We start from the raw sequence: 11,679 nt of genomic DNA on the forward strand, positions 1-11,679 counted from the left end.
AATATTTATTACCAACCACATAATAATAAATAACATAAAAAACAGGTACAAAGTTCGTACAAATATATATATAAAATAATAATTGCAAAAGCTGTGTGTTTTCTTCGCACATGTGATCCAAATACACTAGCAAAAAATATTTAAGGCAACACTTGGGAGGAACACTATTCAAGTATTTGCTGTAACTCTAAGATTTGGAGCTGGATATTAACATTTCTGTATAAGTGAACACACAGTCCTACAAAAGTTCTGTAAATATCAAACTAACATCGGTTGGCAATGAACTAGGCACGTAGACTCGAAGGGACTGAATACTTAAGTGTTGAAGTCCGTCCCTCAAAGCAGAGATTTAACATTGGACAAGTGGGAAACACACTGACATGCAGTTGATTAGCAGCCATGGCTTACTTCACACTTACTTTTCAAACAAAGCTAAGTTCCAACCCCTGGTCACAGGTTGCATGTCTACAAGTTGTAAACAAATACCCAAAGAGTGATGCTTAATCAAGTCATCCAGTAATTTCTTTCATTACAGGTACAGCGCACAGAGCTTTTCAGCCAAAGGACACCAAAGTGTGTGGGTTTTTTTGCACCACTAACTTCTGCATTAGTACACTGAAACACTTCCTGATAAAGAATCTGTTTCTGACAGAGCAGCTGCAGTGATATCCCACCTGATCCACTTACTGTGAAACCACTGTGGCTGGTTGTAGAGTGTAAAGATGCCGCAGCACACAAGATATGGAACACAATGAAATATTTGTCAGCTACAGGCATCGTTGTCTGTCAAATTTGGAAACTCTCAAGTGATTAGTTATACAATATTTATGTAATCGCTAGAGGTCTTATTATGAGTCCTCACTGGGGCCAATTAGGAAAGTGTCATCGGGGTCTAGAGGAGTAAGTGCTCTTGGGGACCCTCTGAGGATTTGCTCTGAACTGTCCTCGTTTGTTTTCCAGCGGCTGCTTAGCAGAGAGTCCAGTATTGTGTCCAGTCCTCACAACTCCTGTGTGCCTTTCTGCTGCCTTTTTCTGGATCCTGGTGGGAAGAGGAGAAGGCTTTACTCACTGACACACATACTGCTTGTTAAAAAATAAAGAGCATGTAGTGCAAGATCTTTAATTAATTAAAAGGTTTCAGCTGAACAGGAAACAGATATTGTTAAATTGTTTAATTGATTTGTGATGTCTTCACTGGTTGGCTTCGCTCTGTACTGCAGTGATTGTCAACTGCATTGTAGTATAAAATGTAAAATGGTGTGTTAGAATATTTCTGCATACTGGGGATAGTTTTTTGAGTTGCATAAATTGGGTCTGACTGCAAAGATGAGACTCTTGTGGATTCAATGAGCCCAACAGTATTCATGTGTGATGATGTCAGTCCCCATAGTAAGGGTCTGTTCACACTGATAAGGATAATAACATTTACATTAATTTTATAAGAGAAGTGAAAATATCAATGATATTAATTAGGTCTAAATAAATTAAAACACTTATTTGAAAGTTTCCACACTCCACAGTTTTGTGCTACGGTTGTGACTGTGGGATCTGGGGCACACCGTTATAGAAAGAGCTTTTAATCAGGCGCATCGACTAATGTTTCAACATAAAGCATGTCTTCATCAGTGTGGAGCCTCCGGTAGAGTAACCGTGTCCTAATGTGTTCTTCGAGATGCACGAGATGAGCTCTAAAGAAAGAAGAAAGCAGGACTGATCCGGTTGTAAACTCACATCATCCCTCTTTTCCTCTCCAGTGATTTTTGCGTTGCGGTTGACAGAGAACTCTTTCTTCTGGGATGGCCTGAGCACCCACTCTAAACAAACACACACACACAAAGACAGACAAGCCAAAATCACATGCCTGAGTTATCTTTGCACTAACCGCAAAGTGTATTATATTATTCACAACATGTTATCAATAGAATAGTTTACATTGAAACATCACAGAATCAATTTTTCAGTCTTCTCTGCCTACTTTGTGAAATTAGATCAACACCAGAAGTACTGTACTGGGAGAAATAAAGCAACAATGTTATTATCCACCAGACTCATCATGAAGGTGTGGACAGCACTAAAAGCATAATGGTATTTTGAATTGGAATAATTAGTCCTGCGTCAGAGCAGCTGTAATTAAACACTGATAGCCCTAACATCGCCGCTACAGCATTTTCCCCACATGTAACTCTGCTACTTTTTTTGCCATTATTTGAGATTGCTTTCCCGTCTATAGTGAGAAACCAACAGTCCTCCAGTGTATATGATTTGTTTCAGCTCACACGCTGCAAAGGTTACCTGCTGTCTGATCTCTCTCTCCCTGGCCAGCTCTCTGTCCCAGCCGATCAGCTGCATCCTCTCTCCGGCTGACAGGTTGAAGAATATGTCGTGGATCTCGTAACGTGCGGCGCGCAGCTGGAGGGGGAAACAATTACTGAGCAGATGATGGCTTGAATGAATTCGTATAATCATAGTATCTGCTGTGGTAACTGCTAATGAAGGGAATAATTGCTCAGTTGGCAGCGCCGGAGAGAAGGGAAGAGGAATGTTAACATGTTTACAACAGGTGTTTGCTCTAATACCTGCAGAGTGACTCTCTCCTGCAATAAAAGGTCCTGCCTGCTACAGAACTGTCCAAGCCCAGGGTTCTGCTGCTGGAGGGCCTGCAGGAACTGATGCGTGTCCTAGATGTACACACACACACACACACACACACACACACACACACACACACACACACACACACACACACACACACACACACACACACACACACACACACACACACACACACACACACACACACACACACACACACACACACACACACACACACACACACACACACACACACACACACACACACACACACACACACAAAGTCCCCGCACCATCTTAAACATCAAATTCAAGAACTTTTCAAAGACTTTCCAAAATACCTCAAATTCAAGAGCCCAACATGGCATAGATTGAGGCACGGCTCAAGGTTAATTACTGCTACACTGATGATTTTGGAACTGCTGGAGACACACGAGCAGACAGCAGATCGCAGAACGTTAAGTGAAAAATATATAAAGAACTTCAACTTCTATTCTTGCACAATATATATAAATTTAAGCCCTTTCAATGCCCAAAATTTTCTTCAAATTAGGTTTATTTTCAAAAACTTTCAAGGCCCCCTCAACATCAAACTTTCATGTATTTCAAGGACCAGTGGGAACCATGCTAAAAAAAAAAAAAAAAAACAATAGAAAGAGCACTTCTATTCTTGCACAAAATTCAAAATTCAGACACTTTCATGTCTATTTTCAAAAACTTTCAAGGCCTTGACTTTTCCCCCTGCACAGCCACAAACTTTCAAGGTTTTCAAGGACCTGAGGGAGCCATGACAAGCACACACAGCTGTAATGTGCACAAAAAGGTCTTTGGTTTATTCTATGAGACAGGCCACTGTCTCTACTCACCCTGATGGTGTGCACCAGCCGCACCACCCTCTCAGTCCTCAGCAGCCTGCGAGCTAGAAAACCCTTCACGGCCGCTGACAGCAGGGGGCGGTAGCGCTCTGACAGTGGGCTGCAGGGCTAAGGAAGAGGAGGAAGAGGGGAGAACAGGGGGTTGAGAGGGGTGAATAATGAGGAGCAGCGGGGAAGAGAGAGGAGAATGCTAATTCCATCAATGACAACCAATTAATTTCCCACACAGATTTTCAAGGTCTTTTGGTCGGCATCTATTTAACGTGTCAATGCAAGTAGACTCACGGCATTATATCATTATAATAGAGAATAATAAGCAGAATAATAATATGCCACTCACTTGTTGAGTCTAAAGATGTTGCAATAAAGAGATATGTTTGTTGTATAGTAGCTATAGTCTCAACTGAAGCTGAGCTGCTGAACTTGAATACATATGAGGGAGCAATAACAGAGCTTACTGATAAGGATTATGACATCGAGGGGGAAGTATTGGTCTCACCTGAGTATATGAGCTTACTAGTGATGAATAAAAATATTGCAGGTACAAGGATAAGCAGGACAAGCTTCTGCATCACTGACAATGACAATGTGATGGTGATACCTGAGAAAGGGTAGGAAAGGTCAACGCGTCCCCAAGACGTGAGCTTGACACAGAGCAAGGGAAGGACACGCTCTGGAGGAGACGGTAACGCGCTGCCAACGCCTGAGAGACAGACAGACAGAGAGAGAGACAGACAGGAGAAAGAGACATGAGGGTGGAGGGATGGAATAGGAAGAGAGGTGCGTTAGTGTGTGTGTGTGTGTGTGTGTGTGTGTGTGTGTGTGTGTGTGTGTGCGCGCGCGCAGACATGCACACATGCACACATGCACACATGCATTTGGGAGCAGGCAAGGTTGGAAAATATTGAATTGGAAAGGACAGCAAATGAGGCGGGAGGAAGAAATTAATTGAGGGTAGAGAGAAAGAGACAGAAGGGGAGAGATGGGGCACAGAGGCAAGAGAGATGAGATGAGAGAGGAAGTAGAGGAGGAGGAGGAGGAGGATGACAGGGATGATGAGACAGGAGAGATGGAGTAAATGAATACAGCCAGAGTAAAAACGACGCAGGAGGTGGTATGAGACAAAACAAAAGGGAGGGATGCAAGGAGAGAAAAAAAAGAAGAGAATGGGAAGGGACCATTAGTGGTGGCACTCGACGGGACGATCTGGCACTTAACCACAGACGGTCATGAATTAAACAAATTATCCTTTCCCCTTTCTGTGTCAATTCCCTCGGTCTCCTCCTCCATCTACCACAGAGTCCAGCCAGTCTCTCATCACATCGCAAATGATGGAAGGACAGAGGGGAGGCGAAAAAGAAGTCCTTCTTTTTCATTAAACAGCTTATGTTAATTATATTGTTGTTAAGGATACATAAATTAAACGGAGACTGTGATTAATAGGGCAAGGACACTGGCCAAGAATAAATACAGACACACGCTGAAGTAACAAGAACTGGCTGCCAGAGAACAGCAGGCGTCCTTGAAGTCACACACACACACACACACACACACACACACACACACACACACACACACACACACACACACACACACACACACACACACACACACACACACACACACACACACACACACACACACACACACACACACACACACACACACACACACACACACACACACACACACACACACACACACACACACACACACACACACACACACACACACACACGCGACTATGCCAGCTCGCCTCTTAGGGATGTAATGAAACATTTATGCTAGAATCCCTGTGTGGTTTTTTTTTTTACTGGGGAGAGTCTGAAGGTCTCTTGTAATGAGCAGATGTCTGCAGTCTGCCCACGACCCCGGTCTCCAGAAGTGCGCTCTAACAGGTAGGGTGACATCATGTGTGTATGAATGCGTGCTCACATATGGAACAGAGTCTTTCAAAGGTCTAATTTAAATAAGAGAACATTTAGGGTCAATATTATATCGCAGCTTTGGTGAATTGGTTAGAAACTCTCATGGCCTATTGTCACTTTTGAAAACACAGAAAGAGATTCTTTTTTTTTTTCTATTTCTCAAAAGGTGACTTTGGGTGGAGTCAAAGACCTTGGTAGAGTGAATTATGGCTGCCTTTACAGGAATTACGTGCTAGATCTGTACAGCAATAGGTGATGCAATTTAATGCAAGAAGTGGACCAATGGGACAGAGGAAATATCAGGATGACTGTTTGAGCCTTGTTCAGTTATAATAAACGTCTGGTACTTTTAGTCTTTTAGAAACATGCCATTTCAGCTGCTTTCATTTCTTGTGGTTTCTTTATTTTCATTTTGATAAAATATTAGAGGGTAAAGCAGGCAATATTCTATATTTTTCTTACTGTCAACAAATCCTGTAGTTTAGGGATTAAGACACTGACCATGAACTGCAATGTCTTCATTTCAACCTTAGTTGGGGACCTTTGTTGCATCTCGCTCTCTCTCTCTCTCTCACACCCTCATTTCCTGTCATCTCTCTCCGCACAGTCTTTACAGCTTTAAACTTGCTTATTAAAAAGGCTAAATAACTTCCTACAACAGCTGGGCACCCTAGTCTCAGCAGATTTGCTCAAACACAAGTAAATAGTGTACTGGTTGGGGACTATTTTCAGTTTCTGTAGTGCTTACTAGATTAACAATCAATTAAGTACATGAATTCATCTAGATCAAATTGTTGTCAGTACTTTCAAACTGTACAAACTGAACACATTGATATAATTTTGATGTTTGTGGGGTCAAATATGTGAGAACCAGAGCAGGTTAAAAACCTGCCTGTCTGCTGCAATCAGACAATTTCTTCTCTCAGTTTGTATTGCAGCTCAATGAGCAACTGGTTGGCGCTCCTGTCGCCTTTAGGCTGCGATTTCCCATCATTGTGTATGTCGAAATTAAGCTTGATTTTTGTTAAAAGGGCTAGGCAAATCTTTGACGAAAATAATAGCACACCATTCCCCATCATTACACACATTTTGGTATATGTTTTGAGCATGTGTTGGGAACGCTGTCTGACTTGAATCGAATCAAAGTTTTAGATAAAAGAACCTATGTTGAAATGCTAAATGCTAAAACCATTTCCATGAATAAACAAAATGGCTGGTTTAACAATAGTTGGAAATGCTTTGAAAAGCACAAAAACGAGTAAACTGCTTCATAAATGCACATGTATCACATGATGCTTAAGTGTGTATAACGTCTCCCAACAACCCACAACCATATAATATATAATCAAGACTTTTGGCAATTAAATTTGATACTACTTTAACACGCTAAAATGACTTGAATTCAATGTAAAGTATCACAGGACTTTGACAGTAAAAAATGAAAATTCATTTAAAACTTTTTTTATGGCTATAATAGAAAAAAACTGCTAAAATACCACTAACCAAGCCTGTTTAATCTTGCTGCACGCTTTCCTTTTAAAAAAAAAGATGAAAGAGGAGACTTGTGTCTTTTTTTGGCTTTACGTATCTTCATGTCTCATTACCTTAACAAAATCTAATTGTTCACCCAGTAATACCAGTAGTCTCTGTCTATTGTCTCACCTGCAGCAGTTCTTCCTGTTGTCTCCTGTGCTCATTTTGCAAGGCTCTGACCTGAGCAGCATGGGCCTGTTTCAGTTGTTCCTGCATTTCTTGACCGCCGAGGCCTTCGTCCCACCGTGCTGCAGCTGAAGGCAGTAATATGTGGTCACATAATGTGTGAATACTATTATTTAAAAAAAAAGATACAGACTAATACAGCAAAATTTCTTGCCACTAGCTATATAACCATGTCATTGAGGGCAAGGAGTATGCTGAGCCAATTTATTTTCTAGTAATGATTTTTATGCATTTATTTGATATTTTACCTCTAGGAGTGCTGGAGTTGGGTGTAACCACAGAGCCTGCTCCTCTGCTGGCATCTGCACTCCTTTCCTGTGTCTCCTCTGTCAAGTGCATGAGCAGCCTCCGTTTGACCTTGGACGCCCCGCCCTGACCTTCACCCTCACTCTCTGGGGTGAGATGACTTTTTGAGCCCGCGTCAGACCCTGACCCCTCGAGGAGCCACAGGCCGGACGGCGCGTCCACATCGTACGACTGGTTGAGAGATGGTGAGTGGGTAGAGTCGTGACCTTCTGACGCTGTCTCACTTCTACTTTGCGCTGGACAGTTGCTGGTATCCGAAAGCTCTGAGATGTTACTTGAGGCTGCAGTTGCAGTCAGAACATTTCTGAATATGTCTGGAATTCGCAGCTGCTGCGTTACAGAGAGGATGCATTTAGCTGTGGGCTTCCTACAGCCATGCTGTCCCCCTTGTTCCTTTCCCCTCTCTGTAGCTAAGGTTTTGACTAGCCTGAGCTTGCTTACGTTAACTGCCTTAGCTTCTGTTACCTGCGCTATGAGGGGAACATGGTTTGTGTTACTGATGCTTGGTTCAGTTCCTGAATCCTCCTTGAAACTGTCTGATTGTCTTCTCTGCTCTGCGTAACTTTGGTCTTGGTCTTGCTCTGCTGCATCATCATCATCATCATCATCATCATCCCCCCTCAGTTTGTCCCCCCGATAGTCACAATCACTTGGACGAGAGATGCCTTTAAAACTGAACTCACTCTCTATGTTCCTCTCTGTTTGGCCGTGATTTTCCAAGTTTTTTGTGAGCGTTGATTCCAGATCCGAGATTGTTACTTTCAGACTACACAGGTTGGACTCAAGCTGGTCTAGTTGCTGTGAACTCTTGGCTGAAACACTTGTCACGTCACCTTCAACCATGAGATTCACAGCAGAAGGAACTGCTGCGGGAGTGTTTTGATGTCCCAGGTTAACTTCATCAACCTTATGGCCTCTAGTCAAACCAGTATCGACTGAGACTTTCCTCTTTGAGGTCTCGGCTCCGTCGAGAGTTTCTGCATCCTGGAAACTGCCTTTGCTTTTGCAGTGAACAGGACTCCGACAAATATTAGGGGCTGGGATAGTGTTATATTTCCCTACTCCGGTATAAAAAGTTGGGGCAGCGGTGGTCAAGTAAAAGGCCGGAGAGCTTTTTGTCAATGAGGGCTGTTGCTGGCTGAAGGCGCTTATTTGTTTAGGCTCTGTTTTGACCTCTTCTGAAAGGTTCAGCTTATTGTTTTTGAAGATTGTATCCTGCTCAACACTAGTCATTTCCTCAGTATTTACATCCCTGGTTAGATGTGTGCTTTCAGATTTAAAGTTCACCTTTTCGCCGAGTAACTCACTCTCAATCATCTCATTTTCCCTGAATTTCTTTTGCGACGTTTCCACAGAGGGGATAAGAGCCCCCTTGTAAGGGACCTCGTCATTCTCCTTATCAGAGAGGCTCTGCTCCTCTGCCCTTGCTCTGGTCTTTTCTTGGGACCTATCCTGAATTTTAGTGTTTTTGGCTTGGTTCCTAAGCATCCGCTGGCGTCGCCGATACTCCTGAGATTTCTTCAGCAAGGCCTGGAGGCTGAAGCGATAAGGCTCCTGGGACTGATTTGCTTCGTCTGCGTGGTGGTCTGTTAGTTCTGATTCTGTGGGGTTGTGTTGAATGTGCAGCTCTGTTGTTGGACTGTGATGAGTGCGTACTGTCTGTGGATCGTCTGAAATGCCAGTGTTTTCTGATAAAGAGGCTGGGCCCTCAGCTCGGTCCAAATTGTGATCTTTGTCAAAGTCAAGTACTGTGGTAAAGGGAAGGTTATCTTCAGCCTCTGTGCTGGCCAGATTACTGCTCTCTGATTTCACTGCACATAAGACTGAATCCACCTCGGGAGAGGTGCAACAAATGTCTTTTACTAATATGAAGCTATTAGAGAAGGATGATTCCAGTCCACTCCTTTCCAATTCTTCTCCATCTATGGGTGGATGGTTAATAATATCTGGCATCTTGGCAATTGTGTTTGAGGTGTTATGAAGGAAAAAGCCACCCATATTAATATTATAAGCTCCCTCTGAGGAGCCAAAACCATGGCTCTCTCTTTCTGCATCAATCCTTCCAGAGACACTGGTGGTGTTTTCAACATTATCGTAAGTCACGTAACCAGAGGACAAGGACTGGTGGCTTGCACCATTAAAAGAACTTGGCTGTGATCCCTGTTGGTTGTAATATTCTTCAATAAGGCATCCGTCCTGGTTACTTTGCTGAGCTATCACATTAGAGGCAAAAAAGGCAGTATTTGTAGTTGATGTCAACGGAGGAAGAGAAACATCATCCTCTCCTTTCCTTCTCGGTGGTGGTGAGAGCGAAAGACTATCCTTTGTTCCAATGAATAAACTGCTCTGCAACACTGATCCACCAATGTTGTTATGGGAATATGAAGATTTTGTGTTAGTCTCTGACTCTTGAAGCAACTCCTCCAGCGTTGGCGTCTTTCTCAGCTGCAGTTCATAACAAATATCAAGAGATCATTGAAAAGGAGGGACCTTTTTTAATTAAAATTAAGTGAAGCATGACAAAACATGAAGGCAAATAATGTCTCGTGACTCTTTTCATTCAAAAGAACTACTGTATGTTTGAATAGGACCAGGCTGTCCAAGTTAGCCTTCAGCAAAACTGCTCTGCAGTAACGTGGGAACATATTGCCATGAGGATAGCTGTCAAGTCAGAACTTATATTACCTGAACGCTGAGTAGGATAGTTTGCACGCAGGCCATTCTTGAATCAGCCTTCAACTTTTTATGGACTGCAGCTTTCTGCGCTGCATCTCTGTACCGCTGCATCTCCTCTCTCTGCTCCCCTGAGAGCTGTTATCATCAGAAAGCAGACATGAGGTGTCACACATGTTGGGCTAGCACTAAGGAATATTTTGTTATTTCTTTTTTTATTTCTTGATTAACTGATTGTTTGATCTATAAAATGTCCAGATACACATGCCAAATAACTTTGTACTAACTTTACAATGATGTAGAACAAAGCAACACACCTAACATCTGACAAGCTGGAAGAACCTGTGCAAAGTTATTAACTTTTGTGCATAGTGATTAATCACATTTGTATTACTTTTCTGTCGATTGACTCATTGTTTCAGCAATGCTCCACAGAAACTACCAGCATGACTGCACAGTGCAATCGTATCTCACACACACACACACACACACACACACACACACACACACACACACACACACACACACACACACACACACACACACACACACACACACACACACACACACACACACACACACACACACACACACACACCTTCTAAGAAAGGGCAGCAATAATGTAAAATTATTAAGTGCTCTCCAATATCCTTCTAGCTTCCCAACAACAACAAAGAATGAGCAAAGTGCTGCTGTAACGTTACAGGGTCCAACAAAGTCTGCGTCTTGTAAACCCAGATTAAAACACCCCAATAATGTTGATTTAAGAGAAATATCCCCAAACTGAAAGTTCGTACCAGGAGAGGGAGGACGGGTCGCCCATAGAAGCGGATGAGAGAGGACGAAGGGGGAGGTTTGCTGTGTTCCTCCACACTTGTCCTCAGATGGGAGAGACGCTGCTGCACAAACTGGTCGTAGTCCTCCATCGATTAGCATCGGGAAACAGTAAGTAGTAACGTTGACAGCTTAAAGTCCCACTAACTTTTATATATTAACGATATCTTGATAAGTTGTTGCTAACGTTAGCTATCGAGCTGTGACCACAGCTAGCTAACGTTAGCTAACTGTCGTTGGTATGGTAACCAAACTGCCGGTAAATGAATATGTGGAGGTCTAGTTAATACGGTTTATATATGTGATTAAAAGAGATAAGCGAAGCCATGTAGAGCTACTTCTGATAAAACAGCAACAAACGAAAGTTTAGCAAGCTACCAAACAAAATAATGTCCACCAGGACGGATCTGTGTTTACATTTTACCCGCTTCTCCTTCGGAGCAACAACAGACTGACAGTTTGGAAACAGCGAAGACCCGGAGTGGAGTCACAGCACGGATTTGGGTGTATCAGAATAAACAGCGAATACACCAATTTAAAACACAGCACACAACTCTAATTCTCAAATAATCAGGTCACATTAACTAAACAAGTAACACCTCACCCCCCCCGTGTCAACGCAGCGTGTTACTAAGGATTAAAATGCCACACGAAGCTCCACGTTTTCACAGGATCCAGAGCTGCTGGAGACCAAGGGAGCTGATAACTGCATACTGCCACCTACAGACCGGACCTGATAAACACAAATGGAT

The 11,679-nt window shown here is 42.8% G+C and overlaps 2 protein-coding genes across 2 annotated transcripts; both read right to left on the reverse strand.

The window, feature by feature from the left end:
* Positions 1-30: 30 nt before the first annotated feature.
* On the reverse strand, positions 31-9,699 carry cp110 (centriolar coiled-coil protein 110). The gene is made up of 8 exons (XM_083934766.1): positions 7,363-9,699; positions 7,058-7,182; positions 4,069-4,170; positions 3,459-3,575; positions 2,577-2,678; positions 2,293-2,409; positions 1,732-1,814; positions 31-1,039 (listed from the first exon to the last, which is right to left on the reverse strand). The coding sequence occupies exons 1-8, from the start codon at positions 9,416-9,418 to the stop codon at positions 883-885; spliced, it is 2,859 nt and encodes a 952-aa protein (XP_083790892.1). The 5' UTR covers positions 9,419-9,699; the 3' UTR covers positions 31-882.
* LOC310956430 (uncharacterized protein) lies at positions 9,474-11,300 on the reverse strand (the record flags this gene model as incomplete). The annotated part of the gene is made up of 4 exons (XM_083926637.1): positions 10,891-11,300; positions 10,106-10,231; positions 9,695-9,865; positions 9,474-9,491 (listed from the first exon to the last, which is right to left on the reverse strand). Exons 1-4 carry the CDS (start codon positions 11,017-11,019, stop codon positions 9,474-9,476), a joined length of 444 nt encoding a protein of 147 aa, XP_083782763.1. The 5' UTR covers positions 11,020-11,300.
* Between the last annotated feature and the right edge of the window lie 379 nt (positions 11,301-11,679).

This window comes from Echiichthys vipera (assembly GCF_963691815.1).
Source record: "Echiichthys vipera genome assembly, chromosome: 2".
Taxonomy (NCBI): domain Eukaryota; kingdom Metazoa; phylum Chordata; class Actinopteri; order Perciformes; family Trachinidae; genus Echiichthys; species Echiichthys vipera.

What these genes read in the sequence shown, in the direction of transcription:
- cp110 (XM_083934766.1), bottom strand. Translation starts at nt 9,418, where the DNA reads ATGGGTGGCTTTTTCCTTCATAACACCTCAAACACAATTGCCAAGATG. An exon ending in AACAGGAAGAACTGCTGCAG is followed by an intron (nt 4,171 to 7,057) that starts GTGAGACAATAG and finishes TCTGTCTCTCAG; the next exon opens with GCGTTGGCAGCGCGTTACCG. An exon ending in GAGAGGAAAAGAGGGATGAT is followed by an intron (nt 1,040 to 1,731) that starts GTGAGTTTACAA and finishes TCTTCCCACCAG; the next exon opens with GATCCAGAAAAAGGCAGCAG.